The sequence below is a fragment of the Capra hircus genome, chromosome 13 (genome assembly GCF_001704415.2).
Source record: "Capra hircus breed San Clemente chromosome 13, ASM170441v1, whole genome shotgun sequence".
NCBI classification, from domain to species: Eukaryota; Metazoa; Chordata; class Mammalia; order Artiodactyla; family Bovidae; genus Capra; species Capra hircus.
The window spans coordinates 21,009,334-21,024,343 of record NC_030820.1 but is presented as its reverse complement, the minus strand read 5'-3'; the positions used below and the strand labels follow the sequence as shown (position 1 = coordinate 21,024,343).

The following is a 15,010-nucleotide window of genomic DNA, read 5'->3' as shown; positions in this document are numbered from 1 at the left end:
TGACTGAAGATACAAGGAAATATTGATTGTTATCTCTCTGTAGTAGATTTATGGGCACTTTAATTTCCTTCTTTGGGTTTTCTATTATTTTAAAAATTCTCTTGAATTAATATGGACTGTGCTCATAATCCCAAGTATGTTTTAACCTCATATTTCTATAATTTATAAACAAGTTCATTACATGTAGACCTATTTTTCACATCTGTTCCTTTGGAGACTGAACTGACTTATCTCAGTGGTTTTTATTCTGTTTCTTGGTTCTATAAAATATTTTATGAAAAACAGAAGGTAATGCAGACATATACAACTGACAGACACAATAGGTTAACAAATGATGTCATAATCAGAAAGAATGAGTTTCAGAGAGAGTATCAAAGTGTCCTTGAGTGGAAATTCCCTGTGGCCTCACTCTCCAGGGCACTGGGTCTGGGTATGGACACCTCAGTCAGCACTACTGTCTTTTTAAAGTAACAACGTTGATTCTGATGAATAAACAATACATGCAAATACAAATACAGTGTTCCTTTGTGCCAGGTACCACATGCTATACACACATTGTATCTTTAGATACCAAGATGGTCATTTTGCATATAAAGAAATTATAGAAATTAAATAAAATGTTCAAGGTCTCATGACCAGTATTCACATGACAATATCCCTTAAACTTTCTGGACTTTTAATTAGATTTTATCTTTTACTTTTTTCAAATGTAAGGATTAATTTCATCATAGACATTTTTCTTTTTTTTGAAGGAGGAGGAAAGGAATTTCTCTTGTAACCTCAGAACTGTTTACTAACTAACAATGCCTGAATTCCCTTTGATATTTTAAACTATCAGACCACCTAATCTTTTTTGAAAGGTAAAGTCTATTTTAATAAGCCATGTTGAAAGTAATAAGGAAAACATTTATTATTTGGAAGCCTTTAAAAACTGAAAAAAAATTGTTTTGTTGTCGATGTTATGATGAAAGGGAGGTGAATCTTCATAAGAAACAAATTCCATTTGCCTTATAGCTTTTTGAATGCTTTACCAAACCTTTACCAAATCTGATGAGAATGGTATAGTAATTGTGGGCCCACTGGGGAGAATTATTTTCATAGTTGTCATACTTTCTCATGTTGTCATGGCTAGATTAAGCCAAGGATCTAGATTCTATAACCCATGTAACCAAAATGATTGTGTGTTAGTTAGTTACTCAGTCGTGTCCAACTCTTTGCGACCCCATAGACTATAGCCCACCAGGCCCCTCTGTCCATGGGATTCTCCAGGCAAGAACACTGGAGTAGGCTGCCATTTCCTTCTCCAAAAGGAACTATACAAAGAAAGAAAGTGAAGTCACTCTGTCGTGTCTGACTCTTTGCCACCCCATGGATTGTAGCCTACCAGGCTCCTCCATCCATGGTATTTTCCAGGCAGGAGTACTGGAGTGGGTTGCCATTTCCTTCTCCAACCAAAATGATTAAAAGAACAGAAAATTCATCTTATGAGAATGAGGTCCTGTGTAATAATGCACCTTGGAATACAGAAGAAATAAAACCACTCATTGCTGAAGATAATGATCAGTTTTCCCTAAATTCACTCAGGAGAAAAAAAAGGGGTAACAGAGATGAAAGATTTAAATTCCTATAAGGATGACTCCTAATAAGGAAGGTTGCTAAGTAAGGGAACAGAATCTTGAAAAGGACTTAAATATTTATCTAAATTCTGATTGTGCAAGTAAGTAGCATACTGATCTCCAGGAATCATCTAATTCTTCAAAAAAATATTACTTGTGTAACTTGTATTGTGGTATTCTTGGGTTAGCCTAATCTCTGGCATAAATAAGTAAGCTGGTTGTTTTTTTTTGCCCCCGGCTGAGAATACAATGCAACCATGCAACCATGCAACCATGTCTTTTACATTGAACCTCCTAACAGATACTGTTACACTTTATAAACATGGGAACAGATTTTCAAGGAGATTAAAATTTCTGTTTCCCCAAAGACTGTTAAGTAGAACACATCAATTCCAATGTTCTTGCTAAAATATGGTCCCATTTAACGGCAGGGATGAGTGGAATGGAAACTCTGGACTCCTGTTCCTTCTTGGCAAAGTTTCTCAAGATGACACTGAGGTCAACAGGAAATGTGAACATCAGTCTGGTGCAAAGCCTGCCTCAGAGAAGCTTCTCCCTGAACTCAAAGCTTGAGTACTTCCTTCAGATGAATGCTGAGTCCCAAACTTCAGATGTAATCTGGTCTCAAAATCCAGATTAACTTTGCCAATTTATTCAATGAAATTTATACCTGAGAAGGATATTTTCCCCTCCAAACATACGGGTCACCCTATTACAATGTCACAAGGGAGCAAAAAATTGCATTTAGGGATGCTGCTGTCTGAGGACAATTTTGTTACGTGTCAGTTCTGACAGTTTTGTTTTCAATTTGTTACTTTTCCCATATATTTTTTAAGTTGTTATGTCATATTTTCACTTTTATTCAATTCAATAAATTTTCTATTCCTTCTTTTTTTTTTTTTTTTGGCCTCACCTTATGCAGGATCTTAGTTCCCTAACCAGGGACTGAACTCGTGCTCCCTGCAGTAGAAGTGGGGAGTTGTAACCACTGGACGGCCAGGGAAGTCCGCTCTGACACAATAATTGAATATTAAAATACATTTGCAAAAAAAAAAATTCTTTTACTTTGGTGGATCTTCTTCTTGAAACAATAATATATCAGAATATCAGTGTGTACCAGGATGTCTTTTGAGGAAGCTGCAAATAAAATTCTTTCTGGGATGAAAGAAGCCACACATAAATTAAAACTAGAGATCCTTTTACTTGAGTGATAATTGACTCAGGTCATGCTTGACCGAAAACCTCTGAAAGGAAAAATGTGAGAACATTCCTCCTTACACAGGAATCAACTTGGCCTCTCCCAGGGCTCAGCCTCTTGTCTAAGAGTTCTGTCAGGATGTCTTTATGTTGCCTGCACATAAGGATATGTCTCTGCTCTGTTCACAGTACAGGTTTGTTTCTGGAAAATCTGCCTTGATTTAACAGTTGGCTGGAATATTACCTCCCGCAAATTCTCAGTGAACAAGGAGAAACAGCCGTGGAAGATTCACTGTCTTCACCAAACAGAACTGCCACAAATGAATGTCATTCTAAACTGTAATTATAAGATACCCCCTATAATGTTTCCAGCCAATCCACTGCTCTGAAAAGTCTAATTTGCACTGCATTTACTTTCTATATTCGAGAGATGACATAATTAAACAGATGTAGCACAAGTCAAGAACAAACAGCATACACATGTGATAAATTAAGTCTACCGCTATAAGGAAATAAAAGAGGAACAAGACCTTTGAACAAAAGGGAAAGGAATGATCTAATCTTGAGATGTATTATATTGTAACCTCTTGCTTTACACGAACACATCCAGGACACAAATAATAATCACCTTTGATACTACCATACCCAAGCAACATTTAGGGCTATTCTTGAAATAGAGGGAGGTTTCTAAAAAACAGAAGCTTTCAAGAAATGGCTATTTACATGATCAGAAACATTACAAATGGCACTTACATTTTTGATTTTTAATATGATGACCAGCTGCCCAAGTAACATAGATGTTTTTATTCTAAAAATATAAACTGCACTAGAAAGGCAAAAGTGATTTAAACCAAAAAATAAACTATATTATGTGGTAGGTATGGCTCCATCAATATTTTTTAACCTCAATTTCTATACTTTTAAAAATAAATCTCCCTTTAGACTCTCAAATAATTTTATTAGAACTTGCTAAATATAGGCTGGCACAAAGCTATTCTTTTGCTAAGAAATTTATGTAAACTAAACAAAGTCACACAGCTATCAATTATATAACTTGTCACTCTTTGAAGTTCTTCTTCCTATTAATAAAAGAAATATATCTGCACAACCAAACTATTCCAAAGAATCCAAGCTCTCTTGGCTTGGCTATTTAATTTCACTCCTCCTAAATTATTAGTTCAACACTACCAGAGAGATAGCAAATGCCAATTAGACTTATAAGCCAAACAATATAATTAAGAAGCAGCAATTAGCCTAAATCAACCTCCTTTCAATTTACCCCTACAGCACTCAGACTCTGAGATTACCCTTCCTCTACATACTGGGAATTTGCTGGATCCTGTGGACAACGACAAATGCATCTGACAGGCCCACTTTCACTGGGTGATTGGTCGAACTTATCTGTGTGACCAAGACAGGAATCTGGAAAAGAAAAAGCATATTGTTATGAGTTAGATTTGAATTTCATTCAGGGGTTGGGGTGGGGAATGTGATCATCCTGTTTAATGGATAAAATTAGATGATGGAGATGAAGGGACAGAAAGAGCAGGAAATAGTAAAGAAAAAAGACATAAATATCTGCAAATAACATCTGTTTAGAGCTATTTGATGGGTTAAAGTGACAAGAGGGTACCTAGTCCTACAGATGGGGCTATTTGATGATGAAAATAACAGATTCTCAGGGAATCAAATGGATGTTGAATGCTGAAAACTTACCACACATACAGGCACACCATGAATGCATGCTATCATTTCAGAAATACAGATTTTTTTGGGTATCATTTGTTTTCCCTAAAGACTCTATTATATATTCATTTTCATAGTTTAAAAAAATCCTTGTTTTCAAGTGGCCTTGTGGATATAAAATGTAGAGAAAGATAATAGTGTGCTCTTAACTATATATTATTAACATACATTTGATTATTACATTGATTAAAATTAATATTAATGGATTAATTAACAATATTAATATAGTTTATTAATATACAGTGAAATTTGGCAATTGTTTGTTAATGGATGACAAACCACTATCCTAGGTAAAACTCATATGGAAAACACATTATTATGGGTCAGTTTAAGGTAATATCTCCTAAATTTAAATCTCAATAGAACCAAAATCTGAATATTATAGACATCTATAATGCATTCATTTTTAAAAATTAGGACACACTGAGAATATACTAAACATGATACAACAGTAGTAAGACAAATTCTTACTAGTAGTCATTTTTCCTAGATGAAGAAAAGAATCATTAGAGGTATGATTACTATTTTTACTACCAGTTTTATAGAGAAAAAAAGGGGAATGAACAATTCCATTCACCATTACAATGAAAAGAATAAAATACTTAGGAATATATCTACCTAAAGAAACAAAAGACCTATATATAGAAAGCTATAAAACACTGGTGAAAGAAATCAAAGAGGACACTAATAGATGGAGAAATTTACCATGTTCATGTATCAGAAGAATCAATACAGTGAAAATGAGTACTCAAAGCAATCTATAGATTTAATGCAATCCCTATCAAGCTACCAATGGTATTTTTCAGAGAACTAGAACAAATAACTTCACAATTTGTATGGAAATACAAAAAACCTCGAATAGCCAAAGCTATCTTGAGAAAGAAGAATGGAACTGGAGGAATCAACCTGCCTGACTTCAGGCTCTACTACAAAGACACAGTCATCAAGACAGTATGGTACTGGCACAAAAACAGAAATATAGATCAATGGAACAAAATAGAAAGCCCAGAGACAAATCCATGCACCTATGGACACCTTATCTTTGACAAAGGAGGCAAGAATATACAATGGAGAAGAGACAATCTCTTTAACAAGTGGTGCTAGGAAAACTGGTCAACCACTTGTAAAAGAATGAAACTAGAACACTCTCGAACACCATACACAAAAATAAACTCAACATGGATTAAAGATCTAAATGTAAGACTAGAAACTGTAAAACTCCTAGAGAAGAACATAGGCAAAACACTCCCCGACATAATTCACAGCAGGATTCTCTATGAGAATATTCCTCCCAGAATATACCTCCCAGAATATTGGAAATAAAAGAAAAAATAAATGGGACCTAATTAAAATTAGAAGCTTCTGCACAACAAAGGAAACTATAAGCAAGGTGAAAAGACAGCCTTCAGAATGGGAGAAAATAATAGTAAACAAAGCAACTGACAAAGAATTAATCTCAAAAATATACAAGCAACTCCTGCAGCTCAATTCCAGAAAAATAAATGACTTGACAGACATTTCTCCAAAGAAGACATACAGATGGCTAACAAATACATGAAAAGATGCTCAACATCACTCATTATCAGAGAAATGCAAATTAAAACCACAATGAGGTACCATTTTACGCCAGTCAGAATGGCTGCTACCCACAAGTCTACAAGCAATAAATGCTGGAGAGGGTGTGGAGAAAAGGGAACCCTCCTACACTGTTGGTGGGAATGCAAACTAGTACAGCCACTATGGAGAACAGTGGGGAAATTCCTTAAAAAACTGGAAATAGAACTGCCTTATGACCCAGCAATCCCACTGCTGGGCATACACACTGAGGAAACCAGAACTGAAAGAGACACGTGTAACCCAATGTTCATTGCAGCACTGTTTATAATAGCCAGGACATGGAAGCAACCTAGATGTCCATCAGCAGACAAATAGATAAGAAAGCTGTGGTACATATACACAATGGAGTATTACTCAGCCATTAAAAAGAATACATTTGAATCAGTTCTAATGAGGTGGATGAAACTGGAGCCTATTATATAGAGTGAAGTAAGCCAGACAGAAAAACACTAATACAGTATACTAACACATATATATATGGAATTTAGAAAGATGGTAACGATAACCATGTATGTGAGACAGCAAAAGAAACGCAGATGTATAGAACAGTTTTTTGGACTCTGGGAGTGGGCAAGGGCAGGATGATATGGGAGAGTGGCATTGAAACATGTAAATTATCACATGTGAAATGAATCACCAGTCCAGGTTTGATGCATGATACAGGGTGCTTGGGGCTGGTGCACTGGGATGACCCAGAGGGATGGGATGCGGAGGGGTGTTGGGGGGGTGTTTAGGATGGAGAACACATGTACATCCATGGCTGATTAATGTCAATGTATGGCAAAACCAATACAACATTGTAAAGTAAAAGAAAAATTAATTAAAAACACAAAAAAGAAAAATCTTCAATAAATAAAGGGACAAGAAATGAAAAGGAAGGGTAAATGCATGAACAAATCTTTAAGTAGAAAAAGCAGCTTGTGGACCATCTATGGGAAATTCATTAAAGAACATATTAGATCAGATATGGTTGTGTAAACCGTAATAAATAGCATACCAATAAAAAGGAAGGAAAATAACTTGGAGAGAAGATATAATAAGGGCTATACTGCTTATTTTTGCCTCAACATCATAAAATTATAAAAAGGTTATTTCATTGAAACTGACCAACTAAGAGGATATTTTAATGTTTTTGAAATTTGTGGAATTATATCAAAACAAGTAAATGGAAGATGACATTTTCCGTTTATGTACTAATCGGTATTCTCCTGAACAATGTTGTGGTATTGCCAATTTTATATCAGGGTGCCCAGTTCTTAACTAGCATTAAGAAGTATTCTGATATGTGGACAACAGAAACAAACAAAATCAAACCAAGATTTTTGTCCCTAAAAGTTTATTTACTAAATGAAACTCTGAGATAATTTACTTAGTAATTTCCAAGTCATACTTGGGCTTCCCAGGTTACTCAGTGGTAAAGAATCAGCCTGCTGCTGAATGAGACATGGGTTCAATCCTCAGGTCAAGAAGATCTCCTGGAGAAGAAAATGGCAACTCACTCTAGTATTCTTGCCTGGAAATCTCATGAGCAGAAGAACCTGGTGGGCTACAGTCCATGGGGCTGCAAAAGAGTCAGACTTGACATGGCAACTAAATAAGAACAAGTCATACTTGGTGTCAATATATGTGGCTTGAAGTATACTAGATTAGTGGTAAGTATAGGAGCTGGAGTGGCAGGAGGATGATTCTCAGTGAACATGTCATGCATTTAGGAGAGGGAGAAGAAGAGAGTCACAGTCAACAGAATCATCAAGACTTTTGGTCTTCAGTTCAGTCAGTTCAGTCGCTCAGTCATGTCCGACTCTTTGCGACCACATGAACTGCAGCACGCCAGGCCTCCTTGTTCATCACCAACTCCCGGAGTTCACTAAGACTCACGTCCATCGAGTCACTGATGCCATCCAGCCATCTCATCCTTGGTCGTCCCCTTCTTCTCCTGCCCCCAATCCCTCCCAGCATCAAAGTCTTTTCCAATGAGTCAACTCTTTGCATGAGGTGGCCAAAGTACTGGAGTTTCAGCTTCAGCATCAGTCCTTCCAAAGAAATACCAGGGCTGATCTCCTTCAGAATGGACTGGTTGGATCTCCTTGCAGTCCAAGGGACTCTCAAGAGTCTTCTCCAACACCACAGTTCAAAAGCATCAATTCTTTGGCACTCAGCCTTCTTCACAGTCCATCTCTCACATCCATACATGACCACAGGAAAAACCATAGCCTTGACTAGACTGACCTTAGTCGGCAAAGTAATGTCTCTGCTTTTGAATATGCTTTTCAATATGCTAGGTTGGTCATAACTTTTCTTCCAAGGAGTAAGCGTCTTTTAATTTCATGGCTGCAGTCACCATCTGCAGTGATTTTGGAGCCCCCAAAATAAAGTCTGACACTGTTTCCACTGTTTCTCCATCTATTGCCCATGGAGTGATGGGACCAGATGCCATGATCTTCATTTTCTGAATGTTGAGCTTTAAGCCAACTTTTTCACTCTCCTCTTTCACTTTCATCAAGAGGCTTTGTAGTTCCTCTTCACTTTCTGCCATAAGGGTGGTGTCATCTGCATATCTGAGGTTATTGATATTTCTCCCAGCAATCTTAATTCCAGCTTGTGTTTCTTCCAGTCCAGCATTTCTCATGATGTACTCTGCATATAAGTTAAATAAGCAGGGTGACAATATACAGCCTTGACGTATTCCTTTTCCTGTTTGGAACCAGTCTGTTGTTCCATGTCCAGTTCTATCTGTTGCTTCCTGACCTGCATACAGATTTCTCAGGAGACAGGTTAGGTGGTCTGGTATTCCCATCTCTCTCAGAATTTTCCAGTTTATTGTGATCCACACAAAGGCTTTGGCATAGTCAATAAAGCAGAAATAGATGTTTTGCTGGAATTCTCTTGTTTTTCCATGATCCAGCAGATGTTGGCAATTTGATCTCTGATTCCTCTTTCTTTTCTAAAATCAGCTTGAACATCAGGAAGTTCATGGTTCATGTATTGCTGAAGCCTAGCTTGGAGAATTTTGAACATTACTTTACTAGTATGTGAGATGAGTGCAATTGCACGGTAGTTTGAGCATTCTTTGGCATTGCCTTTCTTTGGAATTGGAATGAAAACTGACCTTTTCCAGTCCTGTGGCCACTGCTGAGTTTTCCACATTTGCCGGCATATTGAGTGCAGCACTTTCACAGCATCAGCTTTCAGGATTTGAAAGAGCTCAACTGGAATTCCATCACCTCCACTAGCTTTGTTCGTAATGATGCTTTCTAAGGCCCACTTGACTTCACATTCCAAGATGTCTGGTTCTAGATGAGTGATCACACCATCGTGATTATCCGGGTTGTGAAGATCCTTTTTGTACAGTTCTTCCATGTATTCTTGCCATCTCTTCTTAATATCTTCTGCTTCTGTTAGGTCCATACCATTTCTGTCCTTTATCGAGCCCATCTTTGCATGAAATATTCCCTTGATATCTCTAATTTTCTTGAAGAGATCTCTGGTCTTTCCCATTCTGTTCTTTTCCTCGATTTCTTTGCATTGATCGCTGAAGAAGGCTTTCTTATCTCTTCTTGCTATTCTTTGGAACTCTGCATTCAGATGCTTATATCTTTCCTTTTCTCCTTGGCTTTTTGCTTCTCTTCTTTTCACAGTTATTTGTAAGGCTTCCCCAGACAGCCATTTTGCTTTTTTGCATTTCTTTTCCATGGGGATGGTCTTGATCCCTGTCTCCTGCACAATGTCACGAACCTCATTCCATTCTTCATCAGGCACTCTATCAGATATAGGCCCTTAAATCTATTTCTCATTTCCACTGTATAATCATAAGGGATTTGAATTAGGTCGTACCTGAATGGTCTAGCGGTTTTCCCTACTTTCTTCAATTTAAGTCTGAATTTGGTAATAAGGAGTTCATGATCTGAGCCACAGTCAGCTCCTGGTCTTGTTTTTGTTGACTGTATAGAGCTTCTCCATCTTTGGCTGCAAAGAATATAATCAATCTGATTTCGGTGTTGACCATCTGGTGATGTCCATGTGTAGAGTCTTCTCTTGTGTTGTTGGAAGAGGGTGTTTGCTATGACCAGTGCATTATCTTGGCAAAACTCTATTAGTCTTTGCCCTGCTTCATTAGTAGCAAGAAAAATGGCCTCATGCTTTTCATTGGAGCCAGTGTACTGCACACCTTCAGAGTTCATTCCCATTGCTGGCTATGAGCACAGTGTCCTCTGCTTGTGCAGAGAGGACAGCTGTGAAGAGCAGCATAGAAGGGTCCAGAGAAGGAGGAGACTAGGGGCCAGAAGTGATGGAAAAGGAAGAGGACTGTAATACCACTGGCCTTGAACGCTCTTCTTTCACATTTCATAGAGTGCATGAATAAAAGCATAGAATTTCTAAAACTCTGCTATTTTATCCTGATTAAATATTAACATGAAAATGTACAAGAAGCTTTTGACTCTCCACATTTTCCTAGAGGCCAGCCAAGTCTTTTAGGAAATGATTACATATCATGTTTAGAATAAAACCACTTTTATCAATTGAATGAAATGCTTAATTTGGGAAAAGATTAATGAGGCCAAGTGTAGGCTTTCTCTTAGATTTCTTTCAGGAACACGTCTGCCTCTCTTCACCTGATACCACCTTATCTTTTCCACTTGGCCTTCTTGGGCTGTTATCTTTTCACTTCAAAACCTCAAAGGCGTGGAGTTGTTCAGCATAAAGATGGTTCATCTACTCACTTACTGCAGCAAGTAATTGGGCCATGTGAGCTCCCTTTGAGCGAGTCAGGCCAGGCTTCACAGCTTATAATGAGAGGCCATATGTTAAGCTAAATCAGGAGCACAGCTAAAACTACATTTAAAATGAACAATTTTTTTTTTTTTTACTAACATCAACAAAGCAACTGTGTGTGTGCATATGTATACAAATAAACTGTCTAGAGTTAGAACTGAGAGTGCACAAAATTAGCACAAGAAAGGACCTGTCATAGTGTCACAGTCCCCTACTCTATAGCAGACTAGGTATTGGATACAAAGTACGCAAGTCAGAGAAGCCATAGCCAAGGGTAATGTCCAAGAAGAAAAACTCTGAAACTCTACTTATGGAAGCTATCCTTTCTCCAAATTTATATTCATCCTTAAAATGTCTCCTAAGTTAGTTCCTGGGGATGTCAGTCAGGAAGCCAATCTGCATACAATCTCTGAACCAGCTTTTTAAAAATGTGGCTTCATTATTTTCAAGAGCCTGTAATACTCACCTTTTTATGATTAAAGCTAAGCTTAATTTTCACTTGACCTCTGTACAATTTGCAATGAATCATAAATTTCTAAGAACAGGTTTTACAATGATATTCATTCCACAGGACAGATACAGAAAAGGAGTCTTAACAGCAGTTAAAATATGCTCCCATTTCGGCTTACACATGCATTTGTCAATTCTTTTCTTTTAAGGTGTTTTAATTTTCCTTTCATTTCGTAAGACACAGATAAGTTTGTTATTTAAGTAAGTATAATTTTTCTTTTCTAGAAATGATACAGTGAAGCAAATTAAGTATGGAGGCAGAAAAGAGTTGGAATAACTAGGTGAAATTAAGGCAGGAAATGGTATCAGGCGTCAGCTTAGGGCAGAGCATGCGGGGTTTTGGCGGAAGATTCAAAGATAGAAGTTATTCCCTTTTCCATCTGTGGTATAATTCTCCAGGACACGAGGGCCAGACACAGTACTGAAAGCGTGAACTTTTATGTCTGTCTCTATAACAGTTAGGTAGGTAACAGCATGCGAGGGAACAGAATTTTATTTTTTCTGTGTTCTGCCCTGCAAACCTTGCCAAAACATTCATTTGTTTCCATTATGGCCCAGCTATCTATCTAATAGGCAGCACAGCATCTCAGCAAGGGTCTGATTGCAGAGCATGTGCTCCCAAGTATGAATCATATGCCTAGCAGAATGCAACTGGAGAAGAATTACTTTAAACTCATTTTTGTTCACTTGCTAATCAGCAATGTGATGTCTAATAGCTTATACATGTACCTTAAAAAAACCCCAAAGCTTACAATTTTAACCACTCTTACCTTCACTTAACCCTTAACTTCCTACCTCATCTTCCTTAAAAATCTAATTGGGCTTCTCCTTACGCAGTAGGGCATCCAATTTTTAAAAGTCATGCTCTCTTTTATTACTATCAAAGCAACACATAAAGTCCTGAGTATTAGGGCTTAGTTGTCTGAAAACTACATTTGAACAGCAGGGCTTTCAGTTAAATTTGACAATACAAACATCCATTTGCTTTCCTGAATATCGCTGCCAGTTCTCGCAATTGTTTTAATTTGCTTCTGGCTTTCAGTTTCTGAATGCTTTTCATATGCCAGCTATTAAGCAATGCACTTAATGGCCTGAAAGCAAAGATGAACCATAAGTTAAAGATATATTATTTTTAATATTATTATTAAAAATTATTTATTTACTTATTTGGCTACATCAAGCCTTAGTTGTGGCACTTGGACTAGGTTGCCCTGCAGCATGTGGGCTCTTAGTTCCTCAACACATCACCTGCATTGGAAGGCGGATTCTTAACCACTGGACCACAAGGAAGTTCCTAAAGCTATATTCTTAAAATGCTTCCTATTCTCATTTTCACGATTGTACCCTATAGAAAATCTGGAAGCAGACAACAGGATGAAATTGACAAGAACAGCTCTATATTAAAAGAGGGGCTTCCAACTTCATTTCTACATAAGTTAGAAATGGTCTAGGGTAGGAAAGAAGAAATTGATGAGGGAGACATTGGAGAGAGCACACCAAGAGTAAATTTTCTAGCCAATCTCCACTGAGTGGAAATGTAGGGTGAGTGTTCCAGGGCTTCTGATTTCTCAAGAAAGGAAGCAAATCTATATTTTTATGTGAAATCTTCAAATATTTAGACGTGGGCAACATATCCATTGGATCAGGTGGTTGGATGGCATCACTGACTCAATGGACACGAGTCTGAGCAAGCTCCGGGAGCTGGTGATAGACAGGGAAGCCTGGTGTGCTTCAGTCCATGGGGTCTCAAAGAGTCAGACACGACAGAGTGAATGAACTGAACTTAACATATCCATGTTTTAAATACATATCACTGAGCCCTCTGACTTAAAGACAGCCCATTACTGAACTGACAAACTAGAGTTGGAACATCTTTTAAAAGAAGAGAGTGAGGCAGGTGCTCCCTGAAGAAGCCTGTACAACTTGGCTCAGGATAATCAAAACCATAATGGGGAGTTCTTCTGATATGATAGCTGGATAAGGGAATTTGCCTAAACAGTTGGGAATAAGACAGCAAGGGAAAGGAAATGGGATTAGGAAGCATACCCTGGATTTGGGGAGACCTAGGGAAAGTACAAGACCTTTTGCCTCAAGGACAAATTAGCTCTTAGGTTCTGGAATACTCAGAGCAGAGAAATGGGATATGGCCTGATATGGACAGGAGCCCTGTGTGAAACAAACCTCTCCATGTCATCTCAAAGATTAAAGGGAAGTGGGGCTTGGAAGGAGAAAATGCACCCAGGAAGATCAAATATCTTGTCCAAGGACAACATAACCCACTAGTTGCAGGGCAGCATTAGTATAAACTTTCTGTTCTAAATATAATTATTTCTTGTAGGTCACTGATTCTTACTTTCTTGCTACTTTATTTATTTTCACTCCTAATATTATAAAGGAAGAATGGTTCAATCTGTCATTTTCTTGTACTGTGGGAAGTTTGAGAAAATGAAGATATTGGGGAGCTTTAGTATGTGAGATAACAAAAATGTATACATGCAAATGATTAGATCCTAAATAAAGCCATGCAGATATAATTTTGTACTTTATGTATTTTAAAATAGAGGGAAGTGATATGATATGATATAAAAACATCTGTATCTACATTTTTCTTGGAATTATTTCTTGATAGTTTATAATTAGCATTTCATGGCATCTGGGTTTTCTGAACCCTGTATGATACATTTATCAAATAAATTATATATATATACACACATCAGTTCAGTTCAGTTCAGTCGCTCAGTCATGTCCAACTCTTTGCGACCCCATGAATCACGGCATGCCAGGCCTCCCTGTCCATCACCAACTCCTGGAGTTCACTCAGACTCACGTCCATCGAGTCAGTGATGCCATCCAGCCATCTCATCCTCTGTCGTCCCCTTCTCCTCCTGACCCCAATCCCTCCCATCATCAGAGTCTTCTCCAATGAGTCAACACTTTGCACGAGGTGGCCAAAGTACTGGAGTTTCAGCTTTAGCATCAGTCCTTCCAAAAAAATCCCAGGGCTGATCTCCTTCAGAATGGACTGGTTGGACCTCCTTGCAGTCTACAGGACCCTCAAGAGTCTTCTCCAACACCACAGTTAAAAAGCATCAATTCTTCGGCACTCAGCTTTCTTCACAGTCCAACTCTCACATCCATACATGACCACTGGAAAAACCATAGCCTTGACTAGACGGACCTTTGTTGGCAAAGTAATGTCTCTGCTTTCCAATATGCTATCTAGGTTGGTCATAACTTTTCTTCCAAGGAGTAAGTGTCTTTTAATTTCATGGCTGCAGTCCATCATGGTCAACAAAAGAGTCTGAAATGCAGTACTTGGATGCAATCTCAAAAATGACAGAATGATCTCTTCGTTTCCAAGGCAAACCATTCAATATCACAGTAATCCAAGTCTACGCCCCAACCAGTAATACTGAAGAAGCTGAAGTTGAATGATTCTATGAAGATCTACAAGTCCTTTTAGAACTAACACCCAAAAAAGATGTTCTTTTCATTATAGGGGACTGGAATGCAAAAGTAGGAAGTCATAAAACACCTGCAGTAACAGACAA

The 15,010-nt window shown here is 37.8% G+C and overlaps 1 protein-coding gene across 2 annotated transcripts in view; it reads right to left on the bottom strand.

Moving 5' to 3' along the window:
* Positions 1-15,010, bottom strand: part of PLXDC2 (plexin domain containing 2) — a 435,854-nt gene that overhangs the window by 104,456 nt on the left and 316,388 nt on the right. For both annotated transcript variants that reach the window (XM_005687914.3, XM_005687913.3), the window contains exon 7: positions 4,136-4,235. In XM_005687914.3, the coding sequence (XP_005687971.1) occupies positions 4,136-4,235 (100 nt within the window). The remainder of the gene's footprint in view (positions 1-4,135; positions 4,236-15,010) is intronic.